The sequence below is a fragment of the Dermacentor albipictus genome, chromosome 1, assembly GCF_038994185.2.
Source record: "Dermacentor albipictus isolate Rhodes 1998 colony chromosome 1, USDA_Dalb.pri_finalv2, whole genome shotgun sequence".
In the NCBI taxonomy this organism is placed as follows: Eukaryota; Metazoa; Arthropoda; class Arachnida; order Ixodida; family Ixodidae; genus Dermacentor; species Dermacentor albipictus.
This window is the reverse complement of record NC_091821.1, coordinates 220,395,545-220,419,671: the sequence shown is the minus strand read 5'-3', so window position 1 is coordinate 220,419,671 and position 24,127 is coordinate 220,395,545. Positions and strand designations below refer to the sequence as shown.

At 47.7% G+C, this 24,127-nt stretch overlaps 1 protein-coding gene across 4 annotated transcripts in view; it reads left to right on the top strand.

Moving 5' to 3' along the window:
* LOC135897427 (platelet binding protein GspB-like) overlaps window positions 1-24,127 on the top strand; it is a 218,656-nt gene that overhangs the window by 142,431 nt on the left and 52,098 nt on the right. The window contains exons 8-12 of one of the 4 annotated variants that reach the window (XM_070530920.1): window positions 10,012-10,266; window positions 15,061-15,662; window positions 17,963-18,546; window positions 19,170-19,344; window positions 21,818-21,919. In XM_070530920.1, the coding sequence (XP_070387021.1) occupies window positions 10,012-10,266; window positions 15,061-15,662; window positions 17,963-18,546; window positions 19,170-19,344; window positions 21,818-21,919 (1,718 nt within the window). Of the gene's footprint in view, window positions 1-10,011; window positions 10,267-15,060; window positions 15,663-17,962; window positions 18,547-19,112; window positions 19,345-21,817; window positions 21,920-24,127 lie in introns of all 4 variants that reach the window. The other 3 variants (XM_070530921.1, XM_070530918.1, XM_070530919.1) reach the window with 3 other exon arrangements.

Sequence of the window (24,127 nt, the reverse complement as noted above, 5' to 3'; positions counted from 1 at the left end):
TGTCACGGCCTTCGGTATTTTAGAGGTTGCTGTAATTGGGGGGGACGGGGGGGGGTCTGATTTAGGCAGAAATGTTTAAATGTTAGGACGTGCTGAACGCATGCCTTTTAAAACCAGTACCTGCTTCAGCATTTCTTTCGGCACCTAGAGATGTGTAGCTGAAAAGCAAGCAAGCAACGCAACCTTCGGCCTACGGGTTCAAGCGAACCATGCGCGAAATGAAGCAGCAGGAAGCACCAACTATTCCACCTGATCCCCAAGTTAGCCATACTCTAGGTGGTCTGAATCACGGTGGAATTAGAGAAGTGATCAGACGGCGGCGCGAGCAATGGCCACTTAGTGTAACTTTTACGCAAACCACTGCCGCAAGTGGCAGCAGCTGTTCTTGGGGGCCTACCTTCTCGCTCGCTTTGCTGGCGCTTCTATGGGCGCTCTCGACAGAGGCGCCTTGTTTCGATGCATATATGCCGTTCGCCTGCTTTAAACGACTCCATTTAGTTGGAGGAACGTCCCTTTATATTTCTGCCGACATTCCGAGCTTTAATTCGACTCGAGACAGCATGAGTGATTTCTTAATTGAGGCCTCTAGCAGCTGTCATCTCAGCGTATGGCTGCATTAGACTCTAATTTTGATATTTACGAGAAACACGGGCAATGTAATTGCACACGTACTAAATGTTCCAAAGTGAGCACCGTGTAACATACATTCAGAAGAGTGACCCGCCGTAGTTGCTCTGTGGCTATGGTGTTGGGCTGCTGAGCACGAGGTCGCGGGATCGAATCCCGGCCACGGAGGCCGCATTTCGGTGGGGGCAAAATGCGAGAACACCCGTGTACTTAGATTTAGGGGCACGTTAAAGAACCCCAGGTGGTGAAAATTTCCGGAGTCCTCCGCTACGGCGTGCCTCATAATCAGAAAGTTGTTTTGGTGCGTAAAACCCCATAATTTATTATTTCATTCATAAGAGTGCTAGCGCACTAGATAAGCCTCCACAGGTGCCAACATGTACAAGTCACGCGTTGCTCAATCTGCAAAGTGTCACGGCGCAATTTGAGGGGGGCTATAATCGATTTTTGAATTGTGTTAGGAGTGCAATAGCCAAAGAAAACTGCATTCGCTTTCCTTCTATATTTATTGTAAGAGAAGTATTGCCCAGCATTATAAGCAGGTCGTTTATCTCGGTTAAGGAAACAGATAATTATATACTTGAATGGTTAAAACAAAAATTTCAAAACAGAAAAGCGAGAAGCAACGCAGAAACACAACCAGCACCGCATGTCCTTGTTCCCTTCAGCAGACGCACACGAGTGCGAGCACGTTACAAGCTTAGGCCGTATCGACGGTATCGATTATTCCGCCGTCCGGCGGTTGCTCCACAGATGTCTGCTCTCGCGTTACCATGCGTCGCTGGATACTTGAAGCCGCGTAGAAATCGCGGAAGATGTGCCTTCATTCGATCATTCGACGTCCGGCTGTTTGCACCAAGAGCTTTCGCAGTTGTCCCCATCAGCTGGCCAGCGCATGTAGCTTACACAAACTTCGCGAGCTTTCTCAAGTTGAGCGACTTGCTGCTGTCAGACCTTCTTTGTTTGCTGAACTGTCGCATCCTCATCGCTACATAGTAATTTAAAAGATGCGCTGCAATATCTAGTTTGTGCTCAGCACATGCAAATCCAATGCGATGCTTATCAAGCATTTAATCGATGGTGAAGTTGTAAGCATAAGGCTTTTCAGCATGTTTCCAGAAAACTGCTTCGGCTCTCTCCAGCATTTGAAATATGTGAGCAGCCGGGCGCAGCAGCCTGTCTCGTATTGAGGTTTACAAGCCTCCAGTCGTTTACAAGAGCAGCCTCCGAAAGCGCGTTGTCTGCTCGAGCAGACGACGCGTCTCTCTCGTGTCGGAAATGAAGGTATTTTGACAGTAAGCGGCATGAAACCTTCTACCTGCTCAGAATTAGACGTCTAAATAACGAAAAAGGGCATATATTTAGGTATGGGTGTTTCAATGCTGACTGAGGTCGTAAATTATCCACGCCGCTGCTCCATAAGAGCGCCAGCAGAATTGGCGGAGAGCAAGGCCCCCTGAACACGTGCTGCCCCTAGCGGTGGCGCTCAGTTCCGGTCACACGAAGTGGCCGCTCTCTCTCCCCAGCTCGGCATGCCGTCGTAGCACCCTCTTCTTCCACCGTGGTCTGAAGCTCGTGATGCTGTAAGACAGTTTCTAGAGTTTCTAGTTCACCTGTAGTGTCATGCCGAACCACGCTGCAGACCAGAATACTGAGGTTTAGGATAGCGTTCCCGAGTTGGGGATGTTATACCGACGCTGTCAGGCGCCAAGCTCGCTCACACTTCGTAACACAATAGCCGCATGCGCAGATGTTCTACTTTGTTACAACTTTGTTACTTAAGTTTAGAAAAAAACTGCAGTGTGCACTTTGCCGTTTAATTACTAGAGAACAGAAAAGAGCGAGAGAAAATGATAAATGAAAGGTAGGGAGGTTAACCAGGACGGAGCCCGGTTGGCTACCCTACACTGGGGAAAGGGAAAGGGGGACGGAAAGATTAGAAGTAGAGAAGGTCCACTGGAGATATCAGTCGGTCACTCACTCCGGATCACAGACGCTGACTCAATCCGGTCGCTTTCAAATATCGCAGCAGCGCTTTTGTGGCCTTTTGTAGCTGCGATCATGGTCCCAAGATCTTGTTCAAGGTGAACGGCTTTCCATCTAGCTGATTGAGAGCTGTGCAGAGGTCTTGCCTTTCATTTTCAAAAGATGGGCTGTAGCACAGTAGGTGTTCTATGGTTTCCTCGACACCGCAGGCATTGCACTCGGCGCTATCAGCCATTCCAATCAGAAATGCATAAGCATTGGTGAATGCGACGCTCAAACGTAAGCGACACAGCACTGTTTCCTCATTTCGCGGAAAACCTGGTAACAGTCGCAGTTTCATAGAGCGATCGAGGGAATGCAAGCGATGTTGAGTGAATTCAGGTGTGTGCCACTTCTCCAATGTCAAAGAGTGCGCTAGTTTGCCTAAGTGTAGGGCTGCGTCGGTCCGCGATAAAGGTATTGAAACAAAGGTTGCTCCTTCGTGTGCTTTTCTAGCAGCTTCGTCAGTGAGGTCGTTGCCGGAGATACCGCAATGTCCAGGCAGCCACTGAAACACGACCTCGTGTCCTTTCGCGATCATGTGATGGTGCATTTCTCGTATCTCCGACACGAGTTGTTCACATGACCCGCGACAAAGAGATGCCAGAAGACATTGTAAGGCCGCCTTCGAATCACAGAATATAGCCCACCGATTAGCCGGTTGGTTATTAATATAATCAACGGCACCTCGGAGGGCAACAAGCTCCGAACCGGTCGACATTGTCAAGTGAGAAATCTTGTATTGGATGCTTAGTGATCGTGATGGTATGTATAACCACTGCGCTGGTGGAGCTGGTCTGAGTGGAAGAGCCATCCGTATATATGTGGACTCGATCAAAGTAGAAAGAGTGCAAACAATCCAGAGCTGCTTGCTTCAAGGCCAAGGTAGGCAGGTCGGTCTTCTTTCTTATCTCTGGAACCATAAGACACACTTGAGGTTGTTCTAAACACCACAAAGCTGAGGTTGAACGTGCTGAGGGTGTGAAACCCGATGGTAAGGAGGCACAATGGATGCTGACCTTGTTGGAGAAGGACGCCTGTGGTCGTCGTTCTGGCAGGCACGCAAGAGAGCTTGACTGCATCCGTGAAACATGACGAACATGGGCTCTAAGCGTTTCCGTGCTAATGTAAGTCGTGATCGGATGGTCTTGAGCCATTATAATGGTTCCAGCTGTTGAGGCGCTGCGCGGAAGGCCTAGGCAAATACGTAGTGCATGCGCCTTACACGCTCTGAAGTTCTTGAAGATTTGACTTGCATGTTTTAGCAAGCACGGGGGAGCTATAGCGTAGGAATCCGATGGACAGTACTCGATATAACTGTAGCATGGAGCCCACTGACGATCTCCATGTTTTGCCGGCGATGAACCTAGACGTGAACAATAGATGTGAGCTTCTTCTTTAAGTGGGCAACATGAGGGCTCCAAGTTAGAGAACAGAAAGTTTTGATATAGTGCTATGGTGTATCGTCAGCGCTGCCGTCCCAGCCCGCATTCCAAACTTCGCGAATACTCTAGCTAGTTCCTGCCGTCTTTGCCTGCGGCCTGCGTGGTGCGGACTAGCACGTGCAAAGACTGGCACGTTAAGGGCGCTTTAGCGTTAACAATAGGCGGCAGTTCTGGCAATGTTTTATGCTAATTGTCCATTTGTTATATGATAAAAGCAAATTTCATCGTAGGTTTCACCACAATCACGCCTTATCCTAAATAAGAGCAATTTCTCAATAATTAGGGGACGATGGAACCGACAGAGAGTAAGAAAAAAAATTAAATTATGGGGTTTTACGTGCCAAAACCACTTTCTGATTATGAGTCACGCCGTAGTGGATGACTCCGGAAATTTCGACCACCTGGGGTTCTTTATCGTGCACCTAAATCTAAGTACACGGGTGTTTTCGCATTTCGCCCCCATCGAAATGCGGCCGCCGCGGCCGGGATTCGATCCCGCAACCTCGTGCTCAGCAGCCTGACACCATAGCCACTGAGCAACCACGGCGGGTGGAGCAAGAAAGGATTCAGTAAGTCCTCAGTTTCTCGAAAAGATCAGGTTTAGGTTCTTGCTCATAAACTGGGTAGCTGAATGAAGAAAGCTTAGATACACTTTTTGTTATATGCACTGGAATTCTCAAACTTATGTTGAGCAAGACAAGCGCGCAATGGTGGTGTGTTAGCTTCCCAGTCAGTTCGGGCTAGCCATCTATTGCTATGCCCCAACGCCGCTGTCTAGAACACAAGATTCAACAAGAGTTGGAGAGTCACGTAAATTGCGAGAAGGCGCGAATGCATTTTTTACCTCTATTTACGGTCCTTCCTATAGCAATTGATGTTGAAGACGTGCACTAAAAAGCCTTTCTCTGCCAGTTTTTCAAATAATCTCTCTCCGCACTGAAACACCGCCAGGCAGCACCAGATGTAGTGATCCGTTTCGTCCATTTCGTTGCATGCTGTGCAGAGAGAATTATCATGCTCAGTCTTGGACGCCCAAGATGGAGTGAATGTCAACTCTGTAAGGATCTCATACAAAGTGCGGCTTCCACTTGGCTGAACCCTACACTCTAAGAACAGTTTACACCCTTTGGCTTGCCCCTTCTGCCACACAAAAATAATCGTCATCTGCCTTGATGCGTTTCCTTTCTTTAACGCTGCGAGCCCGGTACTTTCCAGTAACGAATGGCACGCGCGTTATCAGCATAGAACAGTTTACACCCTTTGGAGTACCCCGTCTGATAACGCGCGAGTCGTTCGTTACTGGAAAGTTCCGGGCTCGCAGCGTTAAAGAAAGGAAATGTATGAAGGCGGATAACGGTTATTGTTGTGTGGCAGAAGGGGCAAGCCAAAGGGTGTAACTTTGCCTAAGAGTGTAGGTCCCTACACTCTTAGGCAATGTTACACCCTTTGGCTTGCCCCTTCTGCCACACAACAATAACCGTTATCCGCCTTCATGCATTTCCTTTCTTTAACGCTGCGAGCCCGGAACTTTCCAGTAACGAACGACTCGCGCGTTATCAGACGGGGTACTCCAAAGGGTGTAAACTGTTCTATGCTGATAACGCGCGTGCCATTCGTTACTGGAAAGTACCGGGCTCGCAGCGTTAAAGAAAGGAAACGCATCAAGGCAGATAACGATTATTGTTGTGGGGCAGAAGGGGCCAGCCAAAGGGTATAACTTCGCCTAAGAGTGTATAATGTAAAATTATTCTAATCCATCTCTATTTCGTTCTTCCTATGTAAATTTTACGTTACCGCCGGCACAAGCATCACGCGGTTACACGCTGCGTTCTTTGAACAGTCCAATAAAAAGCTCTCCTTGTTTGTAGGAGGTCACTCTGTTTGATTTGAAAGCGAATAGAACTTCCCACCTTGACAGGTTTTTCTTATCTAGTTGTGGTGAGAAGAGGCTAGAAGCACGCAGAAGCATAGAGGGTTTGGGTGGGGTCGAGATAGCGTAGTGAAAGCAGATGAGCGGATTAGAGCGTGGTGCCGGCGTCTGCGATTGGCCCGCTTCCCCTAGCTTAGCTTGCGGTGCGCTGGTCAAAGTCGAGGCGGCGTGCAACGGAAGGTTAAAATAATATTTCCTTGCGGACTAGTTGGTTCATACTTGAATTATGACCGTGTTGCGGAAGATGCACAAAACAAAAAATAGACCAGGACACAGCGTACTCTGACCTCTCCTGTCCTCTTTTTATTTTCTTGCGCATCTTGCGCAGCAGGGTTATAATTCAAGGAAGGTCAAAAATGCCGCTATAACGCACCCTCAATGGAGAAGGCGATTGATATGTTATACATGCCGAAAGGACTCGACAATGTTATACTGCCAACCAAAAAATTTATTTACACGCAAATAAATCCATTCTCCCCGGCAGCTCCGAGTAGCCTGCGCCAGAGCGTTTGGCGGGCAGCCATATTCTTAATAATTGATTAACTGAATTTTTTGACGGGATGAGTTTTGTAATGTTATGACATGGAGTGACAAACAGGCAAAGTGGGCGCCGTCTGAAAACTTTTGGCCAATAGCGGAGGGCTAATAGCGAAAAAGTGTGCAATTTCAGACAATTATTTTCCTATTGTTCGATCTAATCATGCATAATGAGCTTGTACACGTTATATCAGATGGAAAGTTTTCGCTGTTTTCGTGACATCGCGTGACAGACAAGCAAAGTGGTGGCGGCCCAAAAGTGTTTTGTCCGATCGTAAAATGCTGAGCACCGAAATGAAATAGAAACAGTTTGGAATAGCTTTATTTTATAGCGTTCCAAGCTTTATCCAATTCAATACGATTGTAAAAGCCCGAACTTTATTAGGCTAATTATGCTTTCTTGTCTATTGAACCGCATGCATAAACAGGAAATTAGTTTACAGCAAAAAAACCCCTCATGGCATAGTACTTCATATCTCAAAGCAAATATTGAAATATATATATATATATATATATATATATATATATATATATATATATATATATATATATATATATATATATATATATATATATATACATACATAAGAAAGTGACGGACCGCGTGCACGTGAATTTGCTTTGGTATGGAGCTTATATATCTCATTTTTTTAAACGGGACACCGTTAAAAGCGGATTACAAAGTTTCGTCCCCGCACAGGCCGATAATAAGGCGACTGCACACGCAAAACATCCGAACTAACCGTATATAAGCGGATTTCTGGGCTCCAGCAAAACGTTGTAATCGGGGTTTTAATAATGTGTCGTAGAATCGATATCCGTATTCCTGAATTCAGCAAGAACACAAGCGTAGGCCCACTTTGCTAGGCTGTGGAACTGCGACTAATTCCACGCATACGGGGTGATCATTTTTACGTTTTCCAGAATTTTACAGCGAAGCTGTACATGGATAGCCGATTCGTCCGTCCGTCCGTCTGTCGGTCACCTTTACGCTGAAAACTCCTTCGGTGCAACCCCATGCGCATGCGCGAAAGAAAATGAGAGAAAGAGAGGCGCGCGATTAGCCAACACCACCTAGATAGCACAAGGCCTGTTTACTCCGATCCATGACGCCACGCTACCTGGCCCGAAATTTCAATTGACAAAGCTAGCGTGATGAAAGCGGTGACGTCAAAATCACTGTTGCCTGTTCGGGAGCACCCTCATTAGATTCTATGGCAGTCGAGCCAGGAAACATGACATCATGGATCGAAGTGAAAAGGCCTTGTGCTATCTAGGTGGTGTTGGATTAGCTGCGCCAGTAATGAGGTCGTTGCTCTCCGTCGCAGCGGAAAGCGCGCGCAGCAGTTTCTCTCCGGCTCCGAAATGGGTAGCCCATACGTCACACGCACTCCTTAGGAGCAGGCAGCTTTCGATCAGCAACGCAGCGAGCAGAACCGAGAACGAGCTCGTCTACGCCGTGCCGATGCTGCAGCCTGGGCACAAGAACAGGCTCGTGTAGCCGAGCGCAAGCAGGAACTGCGTACCGAGAAATCCGGCAGCCTGCCAAGCCGTCGTTTAATAAACCGTCCGGATTAACTCAGTGATAAACACCGGGGCTGCACGTTCCTGCTTCGCTGGTTAACCATGTGTACGGAGTGCTTGGGTGGTAATTTTTTTTAGAAATCGCCTGTTGCAGATAACAAAATTCTAGTCCCTGGGCAAGATTATTGAGTGAGGCGGACATTACGCGTGAAATCGAAACACATATTCAAATAATTTAAAAGTTATTTCTAATTACCTTCTTGAAATATTACTTTACAGCACATTGGAAAGGCGGGAGGTGGAAATTAATGACGATGAGCAAAACGAAAACAAGGTAAAAGCGGGAGCCAATGTTTCGACAAGTGGACTTGTCGCCTTGAAAAAGAGAAGTCCACTTGTCGAAACGTTGGCTCCCGCGTTTACCTTGTTCCCGTTTTGCTCATCATTTGACAGCACATTTTAATTTACGACTTGTAGCCGGTCAGGTCACAAGGTCACAATTTACAGAATGATACCAGTTTGGAGATATACACCAACAAACTCGCCGTAAAAATTCACCGTTTTTCTAGTTCCTTTTTTAACAAGAAGCTCGTTTATACATTGAAGCACGAAAGTAACTGGAACGCCCATGTATTTCGTCCCACACTTTCGGAAACAAAATCTCGAAAGTGGTAGCATCCTGGAGATTTATTTCTAGTGTATATATACGTCTTCCAAACTCACCGGCTACAATTCGTAAATTGCAATGTACATGAATATAATTAACTGAATTACTTAAGAAATGAATTAGTGCATTTTTTAATCAATTGCATAGGTGTTTAAATTTATCGTGCTAGTAATGTCCACCCTTGAATTATCCAGTTCAAAGAGAAGAATCACGCTATCTGCCACAAGCGATTTTTAAAAATAGCGGGAAACTTAAAAGTGATCACCCGCATATGAATGCTGTGGCCCACTTGAAGTGTTTATTTTTGTGTTTGTTGTGCTCCTTCTTGCTCGCATATCGGCACCAGCTTCACGTCAGTATTTTTGTTTCTGTTGTTTTTGGGGTACGCACTGACGCCGCATAATTCCGAATCCAGCTCGTTAGAATTCACTGCGCTGTGCATTTCTCCCATCGCAGGAAGATGCGAGGAGCTCAACTCGCGCTTTTAGATTGCATGGAAACTCCAGGCGAGTTTGCGCCGTCATCGATGCCGTCGGCGCTGCCGTGAGGCTCGCTATAAAATCCAAGTGCGATAAGATCTTATCGCGCTCCGCGCGACTGATGCTGCTGCTGAGAGGGAAAAAGAATGCGTGGGAAGATGAGACGAGAAGACGGTAGCTTGAGGCGCGCCTAATGTTGAAGGCCACGTGATAACGCACGCGCAAACCGCGGGAGGTGAGTGGTCGTGGTTAGCCCGGCCGTCGCTGATTACGGCCGTCCGCGTATGTGACTGAGCGCGTACACCGCCGGTGCCCCGTCTTGGAGGCAATCTTCGGCGGGTGCAAAGTTTGGGCGAGACGAGATGATTGCCGGCTGCATGTGTGGTGTCTTCCCGCGCGCCTAGTGCCGCAGGTCGCGTAATCTCTACTTTTGGAGACGCGTTAAAGCGAGAGTCAGCACGAAGAGTTCGCGACCCTTTGTTTGCTCTCATCACGCCAGCGTTGTGTCAGCGAGTGTTCGTGGTCATCAAGTGAGATCTGTGTATGTTTGCCTGTGCGCGCGTGACACTTTAATAGTTAAGTTAATTAGTAGGTCAAAGTTTACCGCAATTTGTACGGCCGATAGATCTACGAAACTTACTTTGCGTAGTTGTACAATACTTTGCTATCACAATCAATACTTCGCCTTTCGGGCGAAACTGCGACATCTTTGGTTTTGCGTTCGGATGGAGTCTGCAATGTTGCTCATTTTGCGCACTGGGATTTTGCGCGCTGCAGCTCCCTTCTACCCTTTCGGGTACCCGGCCTACCCGCCAATGTTCCCACCATGGATGCGGCCTCCCTCGCCGTCCCTATCGCAGCACTCGCTGCCAATGGGCGACGAGTCAGGCGAGCGGCTGCACCGGCCCCACCACCGCAAGCACAAGAAGAGCCTGAGTAAAGCCGCGTCCCGGCGCCAGTCCTCGCAGGACCTGTCCTCCGAGGAGGAGAATGACCGGGACAGCCCGTCTTTGGACGAGCGCTCTTCCAGAGGTGCGTCCCTGCGACCCGTGGCCTTCCTTTTTTCTTTTCTTCTGTTGTACATCGGTTTCTTTGGAGATATCCAGGTGGAAAGCCCCTGGGTAGTCCATTTCTTTATGTTATAGAGCAGAAATAGTAATAATGAGATTAGGGCTGTTCGCATAGGGATCTTTGTGACTAGAATTGAATCCGAATATTTCAGAAAAACGACCAACGAATATCGAATGGATTATATATATATATATATATATATATATATATATATATATATATATATATATATATATATATATATATATATATATATATATATAATGTAATAGTGTTCTGACTCGACCTCAAATATGTAGTTTGCGCGGACTCCGTTTCATAACAATTCAATCGCCATCACGACCATCCGAAAGTGTATCGCCAGCGAAGCTGTTAGAAGACCACTCAAGTGCCGTCGATGGCGATATGACATGTTTTTTTTTTTGTTCTGCCTAGTCTTAGCACGACACCGTTGTTGAGCATTGCGATTTTGTACTCTTCGACGCGCATCGTATTTACGCTGCTCTTCGGGAGTCTTTGCGTGGTCTTCCCATAGCGGTCTTGCAGTGAACTGAATGAGTTGCTAGGCAGCTTTTCCTTTTATATATGAAGTTTGGTGACATCCCTCACTGGTTCGTATGCTGCTGTTGCCCCTTTTCCACCGGAGCAGTTTATGCAACCGTAATCTTTTACCGGGAAACACACGCGGGGAGAAGGAAAGTGCCTCGCATTGTTCACAGGTGCCTTAACATCCATCATACGGTCTTGACGCTCGTTTTGTGCTTTCTTTATTGACATGAATACTGAACTGTGTGTTGTATGCCTGATTCCAAAGGATTCTCTCCACCTTGCGGGTTTCCGCAGAACTGCTACGTCAAACACTTGCCTTTGCTTCATGTTGTCGACAAATTCGACTTCGCCCTGCCATCCGCCTGGTTAGCTCAGATGGTAGAGCGGCTGCCCCGGAAAGGCCGTGGTCCCGGGTTCGAGTCCCGGAACAGGACGAATTTTTCTTCAACTATGAAGCTTTTCTTTCGAGGAACCCGTATGGGTTTCCTTTGTAGCAACTGCTGCGTACGGGTGGATGTCTGATTTTCCCTTTATTCATTACTTCTCTCCGCCTTGCGGGTTTCCGCAAAACTACTACGTCAGTCTCCAAAGGACATATGCACTTTTTTTTCAGTTCAATTTTTTGTCTCTGTCGGACACGAAAATTCCTGACCAACTATAGGCTAACAGCTTCACTGTACAGAAAAAATAAACAAAGAAATGAGGCTTATATACATTATATGCAACAGCAAATGTATGTAATATCGTTCGTAATTACAGGTCCGGACAACTGAGGAGCTTGTAAATGATAAACAAGTGTTTATGTGGAGCACCATGCATGAGAATGACAGTAATGATATAAGGAAACATGTTACCAGGTGCACGCAGCGTGCGCTGAAAGAGGGAAGTGGGATGATACAGCAACCCGCGTTGTTTTGAAGGGATGCGAACATGCTGGGACAGGCCAAATAATAAATCGGAATACGCTCTTTATACAGGCTCCCTAAAAGCGAGCCCTTCTTATTGAGTGGCTGAATATTATTGGGCAGAAGTTATCTGCCCTGCACGTTCGCTCAGGAACTGGTGCCCCTGCGCAACAACCGCAGCTGTGTTGCAAGGGCATCATTCGGAACAGTCCTCACATCCATCGTTGTGTCTGCCTCGAGACTCCAATAAGGGTTTTTATTCCTTACGTATTCGAAAGAAATGAATATTCGAGAACTTCGACTAGTGGATGCTAGAATCGAATCGAATACAAAATGAACAGCGGGGTCTATTGGATTCGTATTCGAAATTTTGAATATTCGCACACCCCTAAACAAAATATGAAAATAAAGTAAAATAAGCAAACTATTTGATTATATAAATAATTAAATAATTGATCAATCAAATAATTAATTAATCACTATAAAAGTAATAAAGATAAAAACGCCGCAACGGGGAGTTCTCCTGATGTCTGTTCATGCCGCTAACCGAACAATATATGAAGTTTGTAGTCCTCATGCCTTTGTGCAAGAGTCAACCGTGTGCTAAATGGATGGTAGGCCCAACACACAGCTCAGTTCAAGTTCAGTCCTCAATAAGGAGTATTAGTGTGTAACTTCACACATAACTGTAAATCGCTAATTATCGCAAACGCTGATGTCACTCGGTATACACCAGTCTCTTAAGAATGCGGTTGGCTTTCACTCTAGATGACTTTGATTCGGCAGGAAGTTTGCGGATAGGAAACGCCGCTCCACTTCTCCTCACTGCTGTTGGGGCTATGAAATTGAGAACGTCTGCCACGTTCTAATTGAGTGTCCAACATGCACCGTAGAAAGAACGTTAACGAAAACGATTCACCGACGATTACGATACTCTCTAATGTGAAATTTGAGCGCAGCTCTATACGTGTTTTCATTTTGCGATATATTGGCTGGCGCGGACAGTCTCTCCCGTGCGACACGTTGCAAACGGAGCGAAGTGTGGCGCGACTGCCTCTCTAATTGGGAGATCGCGAGAGCCAGCGCGTGGCTTACGCGTTGGCGCGATTCATAGCAGCCACCGCAGACAGACCTCCGCTCAGGCAGCGGTTTGTTTCCATAGAGACGACGAAGCGTAGGGTCGCGCAAGACGGGCTCTGCGGAAAGGATGGCTACGAGATATTAGAGAGCTTTAGTTTAGGGGACGCAAGCGGCTTGCGTACGCAATAACTAGGGGCGATGGTACTGCGCATGCGCAGACGGTTCCGCGCATGCGCAGTTTTAGAGACCTTTAGCTTGTACGGTATTCCGGTAAACGGGAGCGGTTTGGGCGGATTACCGGATGGTCGGGGCGTAAACGTGAGCGGTGAAGCCGCCTGGTGTTGTAGAGCTCAACCAGACAAACGCATAGCTAAAACTGCAGTAACTCACCATATCCTGCTTCGCCACCCGTGTAAATTTTTGGCAGCGGCGTAATTGTGAACACGATTACGCCACTGTCGAAAATTTACGCCAGCAGCTAAGCAAAATATAGTAATTAGCTCTGTGTTTGTGTGGTTGAGCTTTGCGCCACCAGCTGGCGCCACCAATCTGGCCACTCAGGTTGGCACCCCCGCTAAACCGGAAAACCGCCCGCGCTTGCCCGAATACCGGACACGCTAAAGGTCTCTATTGTCGCCCCTAGTTCTTGCGTACGCAAGCCGCTTGCGTCCCCTAAACTAAAGCTCTCTAATATCTCGTAGCCATCGTTTCCGCAGAGCCCGTCTTGCGCGACCCTACGCTTTTCTTCTCACGCATTCGCCATACCCGCCTCCTCCGCTTTCCTCCTCGCGCTCTCTTCGCCGTCGCCGTCTTCCATCTTTCGCTGCGCTCCACGTTCGCTCTTTCATCCTTCACTGTGCTCCTTCACTAGGACACGAGGACGCAGACGCTCGCTGCAGGAACGGGCGCCTAAGAGCTGCGCTCTAAATAAAGGTGACTCGCCATCCCGGAACTGCGAAAGTGGATGTCCAGTGGAGCTGTTGAAAACCACCACTATACAACTGCTGAGGGGAGTATGTAGTGATCTGTTGCTTCAGAGTAATGGTAATTTAGACCAATGGTAGTAATGGGAGTAATGGTAATCTTCACAGCACGCCGCCGCCCATAGTCGGTGCTGTAAAACATTGAAATCAGTTGCTACGCTGGTTCTTTTACATACGAAAGGCTAGGGACGTCACTACCCACGTCGCAAGCTGCCGTCGTCGCTGCAGCTTACGCAGCTGTAATCCTTACCGGAACACGTTTGCGGGGAGCGCTACGTGCTTGGCATTGTTAGCAGGAGCGCCTTATCATCAATTATGTGGTTCGGGTGTTTGTTTTATGCTTGTTCTTTATTGAAACGTATGCTGTTGTGTATGCTGTATGCGTGATTTCAAAGAATATATGCGCTGTTCGATTCATTTTGTTGAATGCTTGAAGCCTCGGCCTTAGGGGGTAAGAGCCACTGCTCCTGACCCAGCACTGCCGCCGGGATCGGCCCACATTTTTGCAAACGGACGCGGACCCAAAAAAGCCGACCTAGAAAATAACAGCTTCGCTGTAAAGCACTAGTAGCATTGGACAAGCGTCATTTTACGATAGACTAATTACTTGAACCGTTATCGGCGTGGCCTCCCTTTCGATCCGCCGCCGATTGAAAGTGGCACCCAGTGCATGTTCGTCTCCCTTTCTCCCTATACATTATCATTTCTGTATGCACAGTTCTTCCTCTGTGTAATCCCTACGAAGAAAGGAGTGTCATGTTGACACGTTATGTAGAAGCTGGCGCTAGCGCTTCAAGGCGACGAACGCCACAAAGTCTTCTTTTTCTACTCTACGATCTTTGAGTGGACAGCTTTCCTGGCAAAAAAAAAGAAAAACAGTATTGGCAGTAAGTTCATGAAACGGCCGTCCTCGGTTATTGATAAATTAAGTTTTACATTAGGTCGCGTTTCAACCCACGCGAAAAGAATTAAATCTTTAGTATAGAGGCAAGTCTGCTGCACCTTGCCAGTCACAGGAGTGCTACAATTTAAATCCAGATGTACGTCGTTGCCGTGTTGCACAATAGCCAGCTTTCCCAACATCCAAACGATTGATTGTTTCGCGTAGAACGTCCGCCCATATTATTTTGCTAACCACACGTGCGGCGGGCAGCGCCTGCCAGTCAGCAGGCGCGGACTCTCCGGCTTTCTCCTCTTTGGTGACGAACTTCTTTCTTTCTCATCTTGTTCTCGCGCAGATCGTGGGAGTCATTCGAGTGAGAAGGCAAAGAACCGAGGCCGCACACCTTCCAGTCGAGACCGGGAAGAGGTCAAGGCACCGGACAAGGCCGAGACCCGCGAGACCGCCACCGAGAGGGAACATTCCGAAGCCATCAGGCAACAGCAGGCACGCCTCCTCGCGGTGGCGAACCAGGCTGACAAGCAGCGGGCCCAAACATCCGATGAACAGTCCGCGCTAGAACAAGCGGCGCCCGATGCCTGCGCAGAGTCGCAGCCCAAATGGGATCCGACGAAGCCTTGGCGCTGCCAGCACTGTACCTTCATCAACGAGGCCGGTTCGCGCATTTGTCTCATCTGCTGCAAGACAACGTTTCGCGAAGAGTCCCCGGCTCCTGTTTCTGACGACGAGGAGCGTCAGAAGAAGAGAGCTGGATTTCAGGACACGCTGGCGGACAAGGAGATCGAGGTGTCTACCACCAAGAGCGACGCCGATCCTCCGAGCAGCGAGTTAGCCCCTGCTGAGCCCAAGCCCGAGGCCAAGCTGTGCCCCGACACCGACAACGAGAACCAGGTGAACTTCACGGACGAGTTTATTAAGGAGCAGCAAGAGGTGGAGAAGGTGAGCGGGACGTGTCGTGGACCGCAGCTGTCGCAAAGGAGTATGCTCGATAATCCTCTTTATTAGTACTAGCAGTCGCAGCAAAGCAGCATTAGCAACAACAGCGGCAATAGTAGTAGTAGTAGTAGTAGTAGTAGTAGTAGTAGTAGTAGTAGTAGTAGTAGTAGTAGTAGTAGTTGTAGTAGTAGTAGTGGTAGTAGTAGTAGTAGTAGTATTAGTAGTAATACTACTACTACTAGTAGTAGTAGTACTACCACTACTACTAGTAGTAATAATAGTAGTAGTAGCAGTAGTAGTGGTACTAGTCACGCTCGGTCGCCGCGGGATGGATTTTCTTAGTAATGAGCCAGGAGTTGCAGAAATAGATTGGCAGTTAAAGGGCCGATGGTCAATTTCGGAAGGCTGTATAGGCCTTCAAAAATCAATGGGAACATTTGAGATTCTTTACAAAATGCGGATATATTGTTCATCCGCTACAGGTTCACTAAAGACAACTGTTCAACAGTATATTTAGCGCAAGAAACCGCTGAACATTTCTGCCTAAAACGTTGCACATATATGCGTGAAATCTTGCACGCTTGGAATAACATGTTGAATGTGCCTCTATAGGCTCAAACGCATGAATTTGTGAGCGTTAATTGTAAGCGGTGGTTCGGTCAACGCCGGCGCGCGCGCGACAGCTGTGGTTCGCCGCGTCGCGTTTAGAGAGTGAGTGAGAAGGGTACAGGAGCAATGCACCCCGATTGAGTTACACGGAAATCAGAAACGCCTCTTTGCTGGGAAAATGTTGGGAGGATTTTACCATGAGCGTGCCAGGTGCGGCAGCCTCCCCTTTTAGAACTTAACTGCGCTAGGGTTTTTTGAGTCGTAATTCTACAAAGCTCGCACATGCCTGCCGCGTTATTTGGACTCTGCTGACTGGCACGTATGTAGGGCACTCTGTTAATGTTGTCATTGTTACTCAACGTATATCTGGTTATGCCGCAATAGAAGAGCCCTCTAGAAAAACTAAGCTGTGCTTCGCACTCAGGTTTTCTTCAGTCGACATTAAGAGCCACCAGAGAACGACACCGCTCTGTCGACTAGTTCCGGAATACGTCCTGCCAGCGAAATAGCTGGGCAGGCATCTTGTTGCGGACCTTGAGTTCAACAGGAATCCGACTTGTTGGTTTTGTTCTTGTTCTTTTTTTTAGGCCAATTATGCCCCGGCATCATTTTTTTGCACCCATTAGTTCTGCCGGAAGGCCTGAGGCGCTCCACTAAACATGTCCGCCTCTAATATATCAATGGAAATACGTGTCCTGATGTACTGCAAGAATGTACAAGTCAGGGTGATCGGAACGTGCTATATTTTTTCCATATTTCATTTAAAGGATGAGAGGATTAACACACAGCAACATACAGTTAGCTTACATAGCCTCGGCGCCGAATGGATTCCCGTAGTGCTGTTTGTCACTACATACGACACTAAATGCCTCTAATGCACTACAAAAAAATTAACGAGAAGGTTCAGGTCACGTCTTGCCGCTCACTCGCACGCGTACTTGCCAAGTTAAGAAATACACTTTTAGAGAGCATTCAGAAGACTGGGGCTAACTCACAGTGGTGGCTTAGTGGCTATGGCATTCCGCATCTGGCCACTCGGTCGCGGGTTCGATTCCTAGCTATGGTGGTCGCATGACAATTGAGTCGGTATGCAATAACACTCGCGCACCTTGCTAAGGAAGCAGGCTAATGAAGCCTATATGGGGTCGAAATTCAGCCACAGATCTATAATACGGCGTAATTCAAAGCCCGTGTGTTGCTTCTGGACGTTAAGCCCGTGATATCTAAAGATTGGGCTTACCTTTTCAAAAAAATGTTTATAGATGCTCCTTGCTTTCAAAACACTTGCAGATTACAATCACTCACGCTCTTCACCTGTGTTGTACAAATGAGCCGGAAGGTTTGAAATGTGTGGTCCACTGGTCGAAGTAACGGATGAATAAATATGGGTCCTCGATGACGTGGTAAGTTTTTATTTTGATAGCTGCTAAGCGCTGGTTGTTCGCAATTTGACTGAATTTAGGATACCAGAAAAGAAGTGGACAGGGGGGGCAGAAGCCGTGGATTTGTGGTGGGTGCGAGTTGAGTAACGTAATTTCACTACTGACGTTCTAGTTTGACGCGTTCCGTGTTAATACAAAGAAAATATTGAACAGGAAGGGCCGCACTTGTCCACAGAGAAAGAACATCTGGCATCTTGTTCTTACTATCGACACCGTACTGACGTTTTGTTTATTTTCTCAAATGACGCGCAGGAAATTCGCCGGCGCCTCGAAATACAGATGCGAATAGACGAAGAAAACCGTCGTATAGAGAGCGCCGGTGTGGTGCACGAAATGCCAACAGTGCAGCATTTCCAAGGAGATGCCGCAGAGACGGAAAGCTCCAGCATGACACCACGGCAAGCCATGGCACTCGGCGCCGAAGCAGCGTCGTCGCCTTCCGCCAACGTAAATGCGATCGCCACAGGGGTGCAAGCAGCTTCTACTTACCAATCAAACGTCCAACAGTGCCACTCGTCGAGCCAGACCATGTCAATGGGCAGCGAGCACAGTCCGGCCGCGAGTGACTCTTTGCCGCCGGACATGACGTCGGGAGTGACTATGCAGAGTGTGAGACCGAAAGTTTTGTATAAGGCGTCGGTAGCTACAGACACTGAGGACTTCACGGATCCTTCAACGTCGTCGCCGCTGTCGGATGCCCAGCAGGACAGGCAGGAGCGCCGCCGGGTCTTCGCCGAGGCGAAGGCGCAGTCCCTGGACCAATCCCGGCCAGCATTCCTGCAACCAAAGGGCGCACAAGCGGGCCCCAGGGGCACGCGCATCGGTAACCTGATCAGGTGCGCAGTGTAGGCGCTTCAGGCTGCCGTCCTGATATTGCGTATATTGAACTAATTTTGCACTGAACCATTAACAACTGCTTAACTACTCAGTTTTTTCGCTTCCGGAAAGCTAAGTGCTTCTGCACTAACTGCGCTACGCAAGGCAAAATTTAATGCTGAAATAACTGCAAACTTTTCGCATCAATTGTCCGAAATATCATAAAATCTGTCTTCATAAGAGGATGAGTCGTTCATAGCACAGCAGTTCATAGTACACGAACTTCCCGTAAACAGCTACAGCAACAGTGTCGCGAGTTCTGAATGTTACGAGTACATAGTAAAGTGTATGCATGTATGTTTTTTCGCTTAACACAGGGAAGAAAAAACGCCGGTCCTCTAAGACCAAGTTTTATCAAAAGTACAAGGAACAGATGAGTGGCGAACGAAAAGTAAATAGCGGCATCCCCGATATTATGGCACTCTAGAAGCGGGACAAAAGAGAGAACGTACAGTACGGGTTCACTGCAATATTAGGGCCGAGCACTGGCCTGCTGCTGAAACTGCGCTCGCACGCCTCGTGCAAGGACCCTCTCGAAGACGTCTCTGCAAAACACGGAACCAGAGGGCCGCCTGTACCGCAGCCACAGTCGGTCCTCCCTGCACAGCGATATGTCGGACGCGTCGCCGGTGCGCAGGGGCATCGCGAGGCACGGCTCGCTGGCGGAGTTCGACCGCCCGTTTGGCCTGGAGAGCAACAGGAAGGACGACGACGCGTCCTCACTCGTCGGCGCCACATCCAGCAGCTACATCTCGGAGGTACGTGCTCGGCCGGTTTTCCTTTGGCGTGCGTGAGTTCATGCTGTGGTTACCGGTATTCGTTTTGAGAAGGTCGACTTAATCTGTAGTTCTATTTGAATTTAGGAACGGGCTAGAGAAAAAAAAAGCAATTAACAGCACCAGGTCTTCGTTTTGCTGAAATGTCTACAAAGAATCACCATCGTTACTGGCAGCCAGGCCACAAGCCAGCAGGATCGACGCTCTGCCGACACTGCGCAGCTTGATGCGCTGGTGCAAGGAAAGAGAAAACTTTACCTATGTATATGTATACACCCAGCTTTACAAGTAGAGTAGTGCAGCACCTGAATGAAGGAACTCGCGTGGTGTTATTCGGTGCTATACGAATGAAACTTACTGTTGAATGTCCAGAAGCGGCTATTGGCCACGAAAGCTTCGGCTTACTACTGGGGCCCTATAACGTAAAACTATTCCAATATGTTTCTATTCCAATCTCCTGACGTCAAATTTGCGTAACCACCAACGCAAGCAACGGGCGGTCACCAGCAGGGTTGCCTGAACAGACCAATCAAGCGCTCTCCTCGTTCATAGGAGGTCACTTTTGTTTGCTTGAAAAACGAATAACATTGCCTACACTGAGTGGCTTGTCGTATATAATTGGCTGACAAGAGGCGAGGAAAACGCTCAAGAGGAGAGGGATTCGATGTGGCCGAGCCACTGCACTGAAAGTCGATAACCGGATGAAGAGGGTGGTGCCGGCGTCTACGGTTGGTCGGCTTTTCCTTGCTTAGCTTGTGGTGGCTGGTCAAAAATCGCGGCGGCATGCAACGGAAGCTCAAGAATGACGTTAAAACGGACTCTCAGCAAAGAAGAGTTGGCAGAATGAGGGGGTAAACGTGCCGAAAGTGTTCGAAAATGTTACATGGCAACGCAAGAAGTTTTATTATACGCAAATACACCCATGCTCTCCGGCAGGTGCGAGTAGCGAGCGTCTGAGCGATTGGCGGCTGCCATCTTTTATTCCTTTTTGAACGGGGCAGCCTGCGGCTATTCCGAAGAAAATTCAGTTTTGTTCGGCATATTAATGCATCTATCGCGTACACGTCACTTTGACGCGGTGAGTTCTTGCGGTTTTGTGACGTCGCGTGACAAGCAGGTGAAGTGGGTGCAGCCCGAAAACTTATTCCAATAGCCGAGGGCTAATGGCGAAAAGGGGTCGAATCAGAAATAACTGTTTTTCTTTTTTCTGTCAAATCATGCATACTCAGTGTGTACACATCATATCAGATGGGGAGGTATCGCGGTATTTGTGACGTCGCGTGACAGACAGGTGAAGTGGGGGTGGTCGAAAAAAGTTTTTGACCAATCGTGGAAGGCTGATAGCAGAATTGGAATAGAAAAGTTTGGAATAGTTTTACGTTATAGCGTCCCTGCATGCGTATACGCACATCGCGGCGCTTTATCACTACTGGATGTAATCTTTCGGAAGAGAATACTCCAACTGTGCCCAGCTTGTGCTTGTCAGCAGAAACAGAAGCGGCATAAGCAGCGCACCAAACGAAAAGCAGCGGCTGCGCCTTTTCTCTGTTCAAATGAGTTAATGCTTCAACGAGCAATATTGTTTTTTTGTCTCGTGGTCTCTCTTTTTTTGACGGATTTGAAACAACCTGAGATTGAGCCCACAGATATGAATATTCCGGAAACGTGCCTTCTTTAACTTGCTCCCATAAGAGTTGCGTCAAGTTTTAAGCAAAGGAGCCGCAGATGTGCGATAGAAGTGCCGCCAGGACCAATTTAATAGCATAAGTATTATTGCGAATGAGTTGTGCATGTCACGGAAATATGTCCGATTGTTTCCCATGCAGAAATGATAGTTTACTGCGGCCTTTCCTTGCGATGATATCGGAATGTCTTTCCAAAATAATAGCTCGATTCACCACTTCATCTGAAGGTGCTAGCGATGGAAACTTTTTAGTATGAACATTCTACGGCATGATGTGTATATATGGTGTCCCACGTAAGTTGAGCCAAACTTTAAAAATACGGAAATGCCACGTTGCTGTACGGAATCAAGGTGATGTTTCCCATGAGAGAAGCCCGCGAATACACGCAAAGTGCCTCGAGCGGCCAGTCGCGCGGCAATTTTTCGTGTAATAGCGGCCTTCTCTCATGCTTGAAAAAATCACTTTTACGTAGCCCATATTGAGCCTCAGAAAGCTGTATCGGGAGTTTTCCATGTTGCTCTACAATTTTCTCATTTACACTTTTCATCTAAATATCACATTTGAGAAGACGATAAGCAATTAAGAATAATTATGTATTAGGCAGAATGCAAAAAAAAACAAACAAAATGAGTATCTCCAAGCAATGGCAAACAATGGTGCCTTGGTTCTGTCCAGCTGCGTGGCATTTTCATATTTCTGAATGTTTGGCTCAAGTTACGTGGGACACTCGGTATGTGACGTGTGCTGCTGTTGATGACATCCGTACGCAGGGCAGGAAGCAGGACTACTACCTCAGCCTGGAGGAGCTGGTGCAGCAACGCAAGCAGGAGCAGATGCGCACGCAGGGCCTTGAGCTGGTCCGCCTCATTCGGGTGCGTCAACGCAAAGAGAAGAACCGTTCAGAATGTCCGAAGAACGCTTTCGGCAATGTTTGACTTCGCTTCACAATAGAACGTAACGTTCGATTTATTCAACTTGCTGTTTTTCTTCTTGCCTCAACATTTTTCTCGCTTCGGCGTCAAACAGAGCAGGCCTCAAAACTGTAAGATGCGTCCTTGATTTGCTGTATTTATTTCAGTGAATAACTAAGGACAAACAAAATGTTCCCAAGAAAACGGATACTTAAATTGATCAGTAGCGATACGAACAAGGGAAGCGTCAGGCTGGAGCCAACGTTACGACGAGGGCAATTACCTTATGAAGTCCGCTCGTCGAAAGTTGGCTCCACCATGTCGTATCGCTTGTCCATCCTCTGTTGATCGGTTTAATAAAGTATACTTCTAGCAAAGTTGTAGAGTTATTTACCCAGAACAGCGACTATCTTCATCAGATCGCTTTTCGAATAAAATAGAGAATAAAAAATAGAAAATGGTCTAACCCGACAACGTCCAGGCGAACCTCTTATGGGCAATTCTTGTAGAATGGAATTTAGCCAGTGCAGCTTCATCTTCAATGCTTTGCAAGCGGACTAGCGAAGGAAGAGAGCGGTTTTACGAAAGCTCGTCGTATCAACAATGATTGTAGTGTGAAAGTTTTAAAACTTACATCATGGCTTTGGCAGGCCCGATTCTTGCACTGTATGTTTCTGAAGTCATCAATAAAGTATTATTATTATTATTATTATTATTATTATTATTATTAGTGAAATACTATAACGTAAATTAATAAAATTTCTCAAAAGAATTAAAGAACTGTTGTGAAGCAGGCAGTAGACGGAATGTATTTTCGTTTCCTTTTCAACTTTAATGCTTGTCGCCGGCTCTGATATCATTTGTTCAATAGAATAGCTTGCATTCACCTTGAGTGCTTTGGAGAGTGTCTGAAGTCACTCAACGACTATTAAGAAAAGCCAGTTTCGCTACTTGTTATCTACAGCGTGTTCACAGCCAGTTTCCACGGTCATCGAGCGAGATGTGTACATGTTTACCTGTGTGCGCTTGACACCGTGCTCGTTACTTTATTTAGTAGGCGAATGTTTACAAGTTTATGCGGCCGATAAATCTACTATCCTTGCTTCGTATAGCTATCTACTAATTTGCTATCGCAATCGATGCTTCGCCTTTCGGGCGGAACTGCGAATTTTTAGAGCGCAGCTCTTTGGCGTCCGTTCCTGGGTTTCGCGTCATCGTCGTCGTCGGCGTTGTCGGCGTTGTCGTCGGCCTCGTAACCAGCTCGCCGACGAATCTGCTGCTCCGCCGCCGCGCATGCGCGCTGTCGGCTCTCCGGGCGAGGGAGGATGATGGAAGGGAGGAGGAGAGACTGTGGAGGAGGGCTGGCTACACAAATGGCTCTTTGGCGTCCGTTCCTGGGTTTCGCGTCGTCGTCGGCGTCGTCGTCGGCGTTGTCGTCAGCCTCGTAACCAGCTCGCCGACGAATCTGCTCCGCCGCCGCGCATGCGCGCTGTCGGCTCTCCGGGCGAGGGAGGATGATGGAAGGGAGGAGGAGAGACTGTGGAGGAGGGCTGGCTACACAAATGGCTCTTTGGCGTCCGTTCCTGGGTTTCGCGTCGTCGTCGGCGTTATCGTCGGCCTCATAACCAGCTCCGCCCCCCTTTCATCCCCCCAGCGCTAGCAGCGACCGACTGATACCGCTTTCGTGAGTCCGCTACCGCACTCACGAAAGACGTCGTGCACTTCCTGCAACTCGCATTAACCGTCCATCGATCCACACCGATGTTAGTAGTGGGGGACTTTAATGTTGACATAAAGACAAACAGCAATTTCCTAACACTTATGCGGGAGAACATCCCGTTCCTCTCGCTCGTAACGCGTCCCACGGCTGTGACAACCTTGCGAGGCACTTGTATAGATCTCGTCTTTGAGAATCAAGCATTGGTGTACCAAGTCGAACATATATCAGTCTATTTCTCCGACCACAAAGCTTCCTTCATGACTGTCAAGAACTGTTAGTGGAGTCTTTGTTAAAGGAATACGTGTGAAAAATAAAAAAAAATTCTGTGATAGCGCATACATGTGTTGCTCGATTTCTTTGCCTCAATCTATCGAAAAGGTGAAACAGCTTATTTGCTGCGCTCAAATTTCGCATTAGGAAGTAACGTAATCGTCGGTAATTTTTTGTTT